The following is a 12,302-nucleotide window of genomic DNA, read 5'->3' on the forward strand; positions in this document are numbered from 1 at the left end:
CTAGCATGGCCCATGGAGGGTCCGGGGATGAAACCGGCTTTGAAACTGGAACCGAAATTGTATTCGTAGCTGAATCCACAAAACATACTGTACATGTGGTAGATCCATCCGGTAACACACTCTTACAGACATGGCAGGGAAACTGCTTTTTTGCTTTTGCTGGTGCCTTACTCATTATGCAGACAGACAATACAATAGACAAAGACAGACAACTTGCACGACTCAGTAAAATAGTACTAAGGTGTGTGTAATATATATATCTGGCCAAGTGCAGTACACGTGGCCAGTACTATATGAAATCTGATCCCAAATTCCCACTAACACCCCTGCGCCTTCTGGTGGAGTAGAGACGTAGTGTACAGGAACGTTCTGGAATCACAACAGGAAGAAACAGGAAGCATGGTTAAAATGGCCCCCATGCCATGCTCACAGTCCTGATCACAGTGCAGGGTATATTCCTATAACCTGTAACTATTGCAGCAAAGTAACCCGTTAAAATAGGCTTAACAGCCTATGTCATTATTGCTGTAACCCCCCAGCCCTCCGCTAATGCATGCCGCCTTTCCCCCCCTTCTTCTCCCTCCCCTGTGGCCCGGGTACCGCTGTCTGAGCGGGAGTTAACGGGGAGCGGGTTCCGAGATCGGGTGCAGGGAGTCGGGGAGCGCTGTAGTGGAGAGCGGTCCTGCAGCGGCGGCCGGCGGGTGTGAGCGGCGGAGGAGCGGTCATGGCGGCGCGGAGCGGTTGCCGGAGCGGTTGGGGCGGGCGGCCTGTTAGGAGAGGCGGGTGCGGGCGTCTGTAAACTTTTTCCCCACACAGCGGGGCGGCAGCGTGCGCTGACCGTCCCGTCCCCCCAGCATACCTGACTCCAGTAGCGATGGCTGTGACGGGGCTTCTATCTGTAAGCTCCGTCCAGCTCTTGCAGCAGTCAGTGAGCTGCGTGTGGCTGTGAGGGTGCTCTTTGTGAGGACCGACACGCCATGCGCGGTCTCCGTGCAGCGGCACTATCCCGGACCCACGTTTTTACAGAAACTGGGAAGGGATGTGCTGATGTAAAATAGTAAAAATGAAAAGCAAAATAAAAAATAAAAATATTCAAAAGAAGTGTGGATGAGCTCCACACAAGCCTTGTTGCTACTATGAGCACAGAAAAAACACCGAAGTACTCTGGGATATGGAGGGGAGGAGAGTTCTAAATTTGAATATTCAGTGCCTTGTTCCTGCGGAAGCCGTACATATCCCAAGAGTACTCCAGTGACCCCTAGTGGATGAAAAAGAAAGAGCAGTACTAACCAGCTTCAAGAATAATTGGACTAACACAGTGCCTTGGAATAGCAAGTGAAGTTCCTCCTGCGAGAGTCAGAGTGTTGGTTGTTGGGAGAGCACTAGCTCTAGTAGTCTACTCTAAGATGACAGACTTTATGTAAACACAAACTATTTTCTATCAAGCCCAGACTTGTCTTTCTTGTGTAGCTACATAGCAAAGGGACATGTGTATAGGTATACCTAAATATTGTTTTAGACAAAAAACTGCCCTCTCAACTGTGTGTACGTGACTGACTGCATTTCAAGGTAATTTTTTTCTAGTGGCTTATGGTATGAAAATCTGTGTTTCTGTACATGCGTAATGCTTTCCATGTACGTTATGACATACAACGTACACATCTATGCATTTTATGAATTGGGGAACTTCTGTGAGGCGTATTTTGCATCTCCTTAAAAAACAAACAAACATAGGGGGATATTCAATTATCCGCAAATTCGCGGCAATTTTTCGCCCGAAAATTTTTCGCGGCAATCGGCCGAAAATTGCCGCAAAAACGCTCCGTTTTTCAATTTTTCGCAAATTCGCGGCAATTTTTCGCGGCAATCGGACGAAAATTGCCGCAAAAACGCTCCATTTTTCGACCTATTCAATTCCAACCGGGTTTCACGTGAAAATTCTTGCAGTGAAAAGTGCAGGTGAAAATGGGGAAATCAGCCTGTACCCCAAAAAATGCTAAACTAACATAGGAAAACAGAAGAGAAGTGTGTTAGAGATCACATTAGAGAGTTTTTGGGGACTTAAATTGTGTGAAATGGCGGTTATATGCATTTTTTTTTAAATGCAAAAAAATGATAGAAAGCAAGTTTTTTTGAGCAAAATAAATGCTCTCATTAAATTTGGGGTACATGAAAATGGGTATAAGTATATATTTGGGTCATTTTAGGGTACTTTAAAAAAAAAAGTGGAAACAGACCGATTACTCCCATCTGCAAGCCTGAAAAACACCTGTCCCACTCATAAAGCACCCCAATAATAAGATTTTACTTAACGATAAATCTATTTCTCGTAGTCCGTAGTGGATGCTGGGGACTCCGTCAGGACCATGGGGAATAGCGGCTCCGCAGGAGACAGGGCACAAAACTAAAGCTTTAGGATCAGGTGGTGTGTACTGGCTCCTCCCCCTATGACCCTCCTCCAAGCCTCAGTTAGGATACTGTGCCCGGACGAGCGTACACAATAAGGAAGGATATTGAATCCCGGGTAAGACTCATACCAGCCACACCAATCACACCGTATAACTTGTGATCTAAACCCAGTTAACAGTATGACAAACGTAGGAGCCTCTGAACAGACGGCTCACAACAAATAACAACCCGATTTTTTTGTAACAATAACTATGTACAAGAATTGCAGACAATCCGCACTTGGGATGGGCGCCCAGCATCCACTACGGACTACGAGAAATAGATTTATCGGTAAGTAAAATCTTATTTTCTCTGACGTCCTAAGTGGATGCTGGGGACTCCGTCAGGACCATGGGGATTATACCAAAGCTCCCAAACGGGCGGGAGAGTGCGGATGACTCTGCAGCACCGAATGAGAGAACTCCAGGTCCTCTTTAGCCAGGGTATCAAATTTGTAGAATTTTACAAACGTGTTCTCCCCCGACCACGTAGCTGCTCGGCAGAGTTGTAATGCCGAGACCCCTCGGGCAGCCGCCCAGGATGAGCCCACCTTCCTTGTGGAATGGGCCTTGACAGATTTAGGCTGTGGCAGGCCTGCCACAGAATGTGCAAGTTGAATTGTGCTACAAATCCAACGAGCAATCGTCTGCTTAGAAGCAGGAGCACCCAGCTTGTTGGGTGCATACAGTATAAACAGCGAGTCAGATTTTCTGACTCCAGCCGTCCTTGAAATGTATATTTTCAATGCCCTGACAACGTCCAGCAACTTGGAATCTTCCAAATCGCTAGTAGCCGCAGGCACCACAATAGGCTGGTTCAGGTGAAACGCTGACACCACCTTAGGCAGAAACTGAGGACGCGTCCGCAGTTCTGCCCTGTCCGAATGGAAAATCAGATATGGGCTCTTATACGATAAAGCCGCCAATTCTGATACTCTCCTGGCTGAAGCCAGGGCCAGTAGCATGGTTACTTTCCATGTAAGATATTTCAAATCCACCGATTTGAGTGGCTCAAACCAATGGGATTTGAGAAAATCCAAAACTACATTCAGGTCCCACGGAGCCACTGGGGGCACAACCAGGGGCTGTATATGTAGTACTCCTTTTACAAAAGTCTGGACTTCAGGAACTGAAGCCAATTCTTTCTGGAAGAAAATCGACAGGGCCGAAATTTGAACCTTAATGGACCCCAATTTGAGGCCCATAGACAATCCTGTTTGCAGGAAATGTAGGAATCGACCCAGTTGAAATTCCTCCGTGGGGGCCTTCCTGGCCTCACACCACGCAACATATTTTCTCCAAATGCGGTGATAATGTTGTGCAGTCACCTCCTTCCTGGCTTTAACCAGTGTAGGAATGACCTCTTCTGGAATGCCTTTTTCCTTTAGAATTCGGCGTTCAACCGCCATGCCGTCAAACGCAGCCGCGGTAAGTCTTGGAATAGACACGGTCCCTGCTGAATCAGGTCCCGTCTTAGAGGTAGAGGCCACGGATTTTCCGTGAGCATCTCCTGAAGTTCCGGGTACCAAGTTCTTCTTGGCCAATCCGGAGCCACGAGTATCGTTCTTACTCCCCTTTGCCGTATAATTCTCAGTACTTTGGGTATGAGAGGCAGAGGAGGAAACACATACACTGACTGGTACACCCACGGTGTTACCAGAGCGTCCACAGCTATTGCCTGAGGGTCTCTTGACCTGGCGCAATACCTGTCCAGTTTTTTGTTGAGGCGAGACGCCATCATATCCACCTTTGGTTTTTCCCAACGGTTCACAATCATGTGGAAGACTTCTGGATGAAGTCCCCACTCTCCCGGGTGTAGATCGTGTCTGCTGAGGAAGTCTGCTTCCCAGTTGTCTACTCCCGGAATGAACACTGCTGACAGTGCTATCACATGATCTTCCGCCCAGCGAAGAATCCTTGCAGCTTCTGCCATTGCTCTCCTGCTTCTTGTGCCGCCCTGTCTGTTTACGTGGGCGACTGCCGTGATGTTGTCCGACTGGATCAACACCGGCTGACCCTGAAGTAGGGGTTTTGCCAGGCTTAGAGCATTGTAAATTGCTCTTAGCTCCAGTATATTTATATGAAGAGACATCTCCAGGCTTGACCATACTCCCTGGAAGTTTCTTCCCTGTGTGACCGCTCCCCAGCCTCTCAGACTGGCATCCGTGGTCACCAGGACCCAGTCCTGTATGCCGAATCTGCGGCCCTCTAACAGATGAGCACTCTGCAACCACCACAGAAGAGACACCCTTGTCCGTGGCAATAAGGTTATCCGCTGATGCATCTGCAGATGCGATCCGGACCATTTGTCCAGCAGATCCCACTGAAAAGTTCGTGCGTGGAATCTGCCGAATGGAATCGCTTCGTAAGAAGCCACCATCTTTCCCAGGACTCTTGTGCATTGATGCACAGACACTTTTCCTGGTTTTAGGAGGTTCCTGACAAGTTCGGATAACTCCTTGGCTTTCTCCTCCGGAAGAAACACCTTTTTCTGAACCGTGTCCAGAATCATTCCCAGTAACAGCAGACGTGTTGTCGGGGTCAACTGAGATTTTGGAAAATTCAGAATCCACCCGTGTTGTTGCAGCACTACTTGGGTTAGTGCTACTCCGTCCTCCAGCTGTTCTCTGGACCTTGCCCTTATCAGGAGATCGTCCAAGTAAGGGATAATTAATACGCCTCTTCTTCGCAGAAGAATCATCATTTCGGCCATTACCTTGGTAAAGACCCGAGGTGCCGTGGACAATCCAAACGGCAGCGTCTGAAACTGATAATGACAGTTTTGCACCACGAATCTGAGGTACCCTTGATGAAGGGCAAATTGGGACATGCAGGTAAGCATCCTTTATGTCCAGGGACACCATAAAGTCCCCTTCTTCCAGATTCGCTATCACTGCTCTGAGTGATTCCATCTTGAACTTGAATTTTTGTATGTACAGGTTCAAAGATTTCAGATTTAGAATAGGTCTTACCGAGCCGTCCGGCTTCGGTACCACAAATAGCGTGGAGTAATACCCCTTTCCCTGTTGTAGGAGGGGTACCTTGACTATCACCTGCTGAGAAAACAGCTTGTGAATGGCTTCCAATACCGTCGCCCTGTCTGAGGGAGACGTTGGCAAAGCAGACTTTAGGAACCGGCGAGGGGGAGACTTCTCGAATTCGAACCTGTAATCCTGAGATACTACCTGCAGGATCCAAGGGTCCACCTGTGAGCAAGCCCACTGTGCGCTGAAATTCCTGAGTCGACCCCCCACCGCTCCTGAGTCCGCTTGTACAGCCCCAGCGTCATGCTGAGGGCTTTGCAGAACCCTGGGAGGGCTTCTGTTCCTGGGCAGGGGCTGCTTGCTGCCCTCTCTTACCCCTTCCTCTGCCCCGGGGCAGATATGACTGTCCTTTTGCCCTCTTGTTCTTATAGGACCGAAAGGACTGCGGCTGAAAAGACGGTGTCTTTTTCTGTTGGGAGGGGGTCTGAGGTAAAAAGGTGGATTTTCCGGCAGTTGCCGTGGCCACCAGATCCGATAGACCTACGCCAAATAATTCCTCCCCTTTATACGGCAATACTTCCATATGTCGTTTGGAATCCGCATCACCTGACCACTGTCGCGTCCATAAACTTCTTCTGGCAGATATGGACCTCGCACTTACTCTCGATGCCAGAGTGCAAATATCCCTCTGAGCATCTCGCATATAAAGAAAAGCATCCTTTAATTGCTCTATAGTCAATAAAATACTGTCCCTATCCAGGGTATCAATATTTTCAGTCAGGGAATCCGACCAGACCACCCCAGCACTGCACATCCAGGCTGAGGCGATGGCTGGTTGCAGTATAACACCAGAATGTGTGTATATACTCTTTAGGGTAGTTTCCAGCCTCCTATCAGCTGGATCCTTGAGGGCGGCCGTATCAGGAGACGGTAACGCCACTTGTTTTGATAAGCGTGTGAGCGCCTTATCCACCCTAGGGGGTGTTTCCCAGCGCGCCCTAACCTCTGGCGGGAAAGGGTATAATGCCAATAACTTTTTTGAAATTAGCACTTTTCTATCTGGGTTAACCCACGCTTCATCACATACATCATTCAATTCCTCTGATTCAGGAAAAACTACAGGTAGTTTTTTCACCCCCCACATAATACCCCTTTTTGTGGTACTTGCAGTATCAGAGATATGCAAAGCCTCCTTCATTGCCGTGATCATATAACGTGTGGCTCTACTTGAAAATACGTTTGTTTCTTCACCGTCGACACTAGATTCAGTGTCCGTGTCTGGGTCTGTGTCGACCGACTGAGGTAAAGGGCGTTTTACAGCCCCTGACGGTGTCTGAGACGCCTGGGCAGGTACCAACTGGTTTTCCGGCCGTCTCATGTCGTCAACTGATTTTTGTAATGTGCTGACATTATCACGTAATTCCATAAACAAAGCCATCCATTCCGGTGTCGACTCCCTGGGGGGTGACATCACCATTACCGGCAATTGCTCTGCCTCCACACCAACATCGTCCTCATACATGTCGACACACACGTACCGACACACAGCAGACACACAGGGAATGCTCACTAGCCCTTTGGGGAGACAGAGGGAGAGTTTGCCAGCACACACCCAAGCGCTACAATATATATGGGAACAACCTTATATAAGTGTTGTATCCTTATAGCAGCTTAAATATATAAAATATCGCCAAAAAAGTGCCCCCCCTCTCTGTTTTACCCTGTTTCTGTAGTGCAGTGCAGGGGAGAGTCCTGGGAGCCTTCCTCACAGCGGAGCTGAGCAGGAAAATGGCGCTGTGTGCTGAGGAGAATAAGCCCCGCCCCCTATTCCGGCGGGCTTTTCTCCCGTAGTTTGTAATATCTGGCAGGGGTTAAATACATCCATATAGCCTCAAGGGCTATATGTGATGTATTTTTTAGCCATAAAAGGTATTTACATTGCTGCCCAGGGCGCCCCCAGCAGCGCCCTGCACCCTCCGTGACCGTTGGTGAGAAGTGTGTGACAAACAATGGCGCACAGCTGCAGTGCTGTGCGCTACCTTCAAGAAGACTGAAGAGCCTTCTGCCGCCGGTTTCTGGACCTTCAATCTTCAGCATCTGCAAGGGGTGTCGGCGGCGCGGCTCCGGGACGAACCCCAGGGTGAGACCTGTGTTCCGACTCCCTCTGGAGCTAATGGTGTCCAGTAGCCTAAGAAGCCAATCCATCCTGCACGCAGGTGAGTTGAACTTCTCTCCCCTAAGTCCCTCGATGCAGTGAGCCTGTTGCCAGCAGGACTCACTGAAAATAAAAAACCTAAAAACTTTTTCTAAGCAGCTCCTTAAGAGAGCCACCTAGATTGCACCCTGCTCGGACGGGCACAAAAACCTAACTGAGGCTTGGAGGAGGGTCATAGGGGGAGGAGCCAGTACACACCACCTGATCCTAAAGCTTTAGTTTTGTGCCCTGTCTCCTGCGGAGCCGCTATTCCCCATGGTCCTGACGGAGTCCCCAGCATCCACTTAGGACGTCAGAGAAATACCTGTCCCATACCTTGAACCCCAATTTCCATCACTTTTTACTTTTTCACCCCAAAAATGACATGTCATTAATGGCCAATTAAAAATCATTAAAAACTTGCCTAATTAGTCATAAAGGGGGGTGTCCCAGCAGTTCTGTACCATATCCAAACATTTTTACCTTAAAACAGTGACTTTTCCCAATTTTTCACCTGCTTCAGAGAAGGTGAAGTGAAATTAGTGAAAACATGATCACCGATAAATTTTCCAGGATAATTGAATAGGCTGTAATTGCATTTCACGTGAAAAGTCCGGTTTTTCACCCGAAAACCGGACTTTTCACGTGAAAAGTCCGTTATCACTGCTAATTGAATATGGCCCATAGTGTGCCTTGGTATTTTTAGCATATTGTTCAGTGTGCCTTGAGTTAAACAAAGGTCGAAAACCACTGACCTAACTGTTGGCAAAATATATGCCTTTTATAGCCAGGTTTACAGAACCACTTTTCTACTTTTTCTATAGTCACAGAAAACAATATTTTTTAATGATTAAATAAGCTCACAACCTAAAATTATATTTTGTTTGCCATTATCTACAGGTACGTGGGAAGAACAAACAAACTAAAAAAAAGTTGGGCCCTAGTGAAAAGCAAACACTAGTGCTGAGGCAGCAGTGCTACCCGCGGTGCCACCATGCTGTTTTTATAAGTAAAATATATGCAGCCTAACAGGTATTACCTGTGCTTGTTTGCTCAGTAATTGATGCTCTGATATCTGCAGGCCTCGCCTCTTCAACATTTGAGGAGACTGTTTGTGCCTCTTGTAGGAACCTTAAAAAAAACCTTTGCATTAACAGGAATCAAATAAACAAAATGGTGTAAGTTCTATGGTGATCACGCCACATGGGATTGAAGAACAACAACTGACTGTAATGTCCTTTTTTAATAACATCACTGAGCATAAACATTTTGTACATTCACATAGGCTTGAGCAAACTGCTGCGCTAAAAAGAGTTACAATCAGTCTTATGGATGGCATAGCTGGCTCATCCATGTCAGCCATTGTTCCTTCATCATTAGCTAAGTGCTGGTAACCTGCTAATGTTTTAGAATCCTTGATGTGATCTGTAACACCATTACTTCGACCAACAACTTACAAAATGATTCTAATAAAATGACAATACTGTCAATGTCCCAGGAATAGTGTAAAAACCCAATAAAAGTGCATTTGTCATTTATAGACAGTGAAGCCATTTTGTACTTGGAGACAATATTTATGATCATGAAGTGCATTAGTGACGTTACTGGTTCTTTTATCAGTGAACATTCTTATGGATTTTAATCAGCCTGCAAAACGGCTGCCTCCATCCTCTGCAAATGGCAGCTGCTTTTTTTTTCGTTGAAGAATACACCCATGAGCTTTTAGTTAGTACTTAACCAGTATTTACACACAAATTAGAGATATCAAGACTGCACCATAGAATTGTGGGTATACACCTGGTAATGGCTCCTAGACATAAAACTTGCATTAGTCAAAAACATACACAAACCAAATGATACACAAAATGGAAGCCATTAATTTAAATTAAGTGACAAAAGATGCAGGAACGGGAAGGGTTATCTAGAAAAAGAAAAAAAAACACACAAAACATTCTCCAAACACACCACTGTAAAAAATACCAATAAAATGACCTCCTGTAATATTTCTAAATAAAATGTTACACACATTCGCAAATATAATCCATTCTATATTCTACTGGCTATTAGCAGCAGGCTGGAGGATGTTCTGCATTTCTTATGCTGGCCAATAAAGCAATCTTCACTGAGCAATGATGGTAGTGAAAAGGTAGAAGAAAAGCACAGAATGGTTCTCATACCTCAGCTGAGGAGATGGTGTTAACACTTCTGGAGTGAGAGGTATGGCATCTAGAGTCTGGGAGGTGGTGAGAATGTCATTAATGCTGTGAGACTGGACCGGGCTACCTCTTTCACGCGTCTCATCCATCCTGGACTCAGAGTCGCCCTTGTCACCCTGTGACTCAGAGAGAGCAGAGCTGTACAAGGACTCCCCAAGTGGTCGACTGGTGTCAAAGCACTCAGGCAAGATGATTATGTAATCTTCAGAAGTGTCAGAGGAAGCCTGGCTCTCTACTTCATCTCTTTGACTCTCATCAGGTGTCTGCTGCTCAATATCACATAGATGGACTTGTCCTATGTCTGCAATTGCTAGGATGAACATCAATCAAAACATAGTCATGTCAATTTATTTTTTAAAGAAAACATTAACTTTTTGTAACTTGAAATCAATATTCAATTATTGCTTTTTAATGCAAACTAATCATTTGGCTTTGATATTACACACTGAACTAATCATTTCAATATAGTCTGATTATTTCATACAAAACTTAGATATCAGTTCTAGACACTATTTTTTATGTTCTGCAATTGCCGCCAACCTGTATCAGTTGTCATCTCTAAGTCTTGCGCATTTGTATCTGTGGACTCTAGTAGAACCGGCCTGCTGACCACAGGAGAGGACTTCAGAGTCACATCCTCATCAGGCGTTACACTATAGCTGAAACTTGTTTGTGGCGAGGAGTGTACGGAACCTGTCAATCAGAAGATAGTCCTGTTAATGTTTCACCATGGTGCTACTGTTTTAAGGGTGCTTGAAGTGATAGAGGATGCCACAACATACCAAATAATAAGCTTCAATAGCGTCTGACCATGATTGGGGTGATATTTACGGCAGTAAATCATATTGCATCTGGAAGGGGTTTTATTTTCCATTAATGGTGGCGGTGATAATGAAATGATGTAATAATAACTAGTTACCAGCCCGCCAAAATGACGGAACAACATAACAGTAATGTCAGCGGCAGCAGCTGTGTGCACACGAACGGAGTGTCGAAGTCGGTGTCTCCTTTCCCTGCTAGATTTGTAAGTGTATTCCAGACACACGTGAAGCTGCATAGTGCTCACGGCGTGTCGTTGTGTGTGTATGCACCGCGTGTACTTTGTACGACAGTCGCGGCGTTAGTATGCAAAGTGCGTACACGGTACGGGACTTTGTACGCAAACTGAGTAATAAGTACGTAGGTTAAGGATTGCATACAGCGGCCGCAGCGGCTCGATTTTAAAGTGTATTAAGTGTGTTTAAAGTATTGCTTTTCGGTCTGTAAGAAAATCAGCATTTACAGGAGCAACACTTGAAATGCTCTGTCGGGCAGCATCTAGTGGCTGCCTGCATACAAAACATTTGAATTCCCCCCATAGATGTGAAGAGCTGCATTAGCCTTTTATTATATAGGATGCCTTGATTGAAGTCTATATTGCAATCATTTTTTTTTTATAATCCATATAATGTTAACCTATTGTTTAATTTCACATATTGTATATATCACTAGCAGAATATTATTTCACTTAAAATGGCTTCCGCATAGTTTAATACAGTGTTTCCCAACCTCGCTCCTTAAGGCACACTAACAGTGGAGGTTTTTGGGATACCCATGCTTGAACAAAGATCGTTAAAGCAACATAACGGAGGTACTAATTAAGTCACCTGTGCTCAAGCATGGTTATCACTAAAACCTGGACTGTTAGTGTGCCTTGAGGACCGAGGTTGGTAATTCCTGATCTAGACACTGTCCCTCCTTATACCATAGAGTATTATAATCAGTGACTGATAAAAGTAGAATAAGCCTTGTAGAACTACTTCATGCTGTACTTACTGTGGGGTGACTGCTTCTTCTGAGGAGGTTTGTAGTCTGGAGCTGCATCTAATGTAAGACTCCTCATGACAGTTTCACAAACAAATTGGGTACCACTAATGTCCTCCTCAGCCTCCTCTTGGGTAGGGGTGTTCTCCATGTCTTCTGTAGACTTTTTTACTGTTGAAAAATAAAGGTTTTTCAAGATGAAACACTATAAAAGTGGCAACGCTTATACTGCTAAATTGGAGCGCTCTTTGTTGCTAATAGCAATTCCCTAGTAACTGCAGGCTGACATGGTCTTGTAAAGGTATTCAACCCACGTGCATGTATTTCTAACAATGGTGCCCACCCAATGAAAAACCCTGCACATTAATCTGGATGTTAAAATAATGGCATTATATAGAAGAGTTTTCCATATAACTCACCAGTTAGGGTCTTATATCCAGCTCCATCAGTCTCCTCTTTAATTTGTCCCAGACCTGGCTTCTCAATCAAGGGCCCATCATGTGGCAAAGGAGACATGCACGGTGTCATATCTACAGAGGAATATGCCAAAATATTAAACAGAGAAACCTTAGCTTGGAATGTTTAAAGGCTGCCACTGTACACAAATGGACAGAGTGGAGGATATTACATGTCTTTAAAAAGGAATTTTGGTACTTAC

At 45.6% G+C, this 12,302-nt stretch overlaps 1 protein-coding gene across 4 annotated transcripts in view; it reads right to left on the reverse strand.

The window, feature by feature from the left end:
- Window positions 1-12,302, reverse strand: part of NBR1 (NBR1 autophagy cargo receptor) — a 159,048-nt gene that overhangs the window by 30,919 nt on the left and 115,827 nt on the right. For all 4 annotated transcript variants that reach the window (XM_063960067.1, XM_063960069.1, XM_063960066.1 and 1 more), the window contains 5 exons: window positions 12,064-12,174; window positions 11,657-11,815; window positions 10,382-10,534; window positions 9,803-10,151; window positions 8,665-8,756 (listed from right to left, as the gene is read on the reverse strand). In XM_063960067.1, the coding sequence (XP_063816137.1) occupies window positions 8,665-8,756; window positions 9,803-10,151; window positions 10,382-10,534; window positions 11,657-11,815; window positions 12,064-12,174 (864 nt within the window). The remainder of the gene's footprint in view (window positions 1-8,664; window positions 8,757-9,802; window positions 10,152-10,381; window positions 10,535-11,656; window positions 11,816-12,063; window positions 12,175-12,302) is intronic.

This window comes from Pseudophryne corroboree, chromosome 3, assembly GCF_028390025.1.
Source record: "Pseudophryne corroboree isolate aPseCor3 chromosome 3, aPseCor3.hap2, whole genome shotgun sequence".
In the NCBI taxonomy this organism is placed as follows: domain Eukaryota; kingdom Metazoa; phylum Chordata; class Amphibia; order Anura; family Myobatrachidae; genus Pseudophryne; species Pseudophryne corroboree.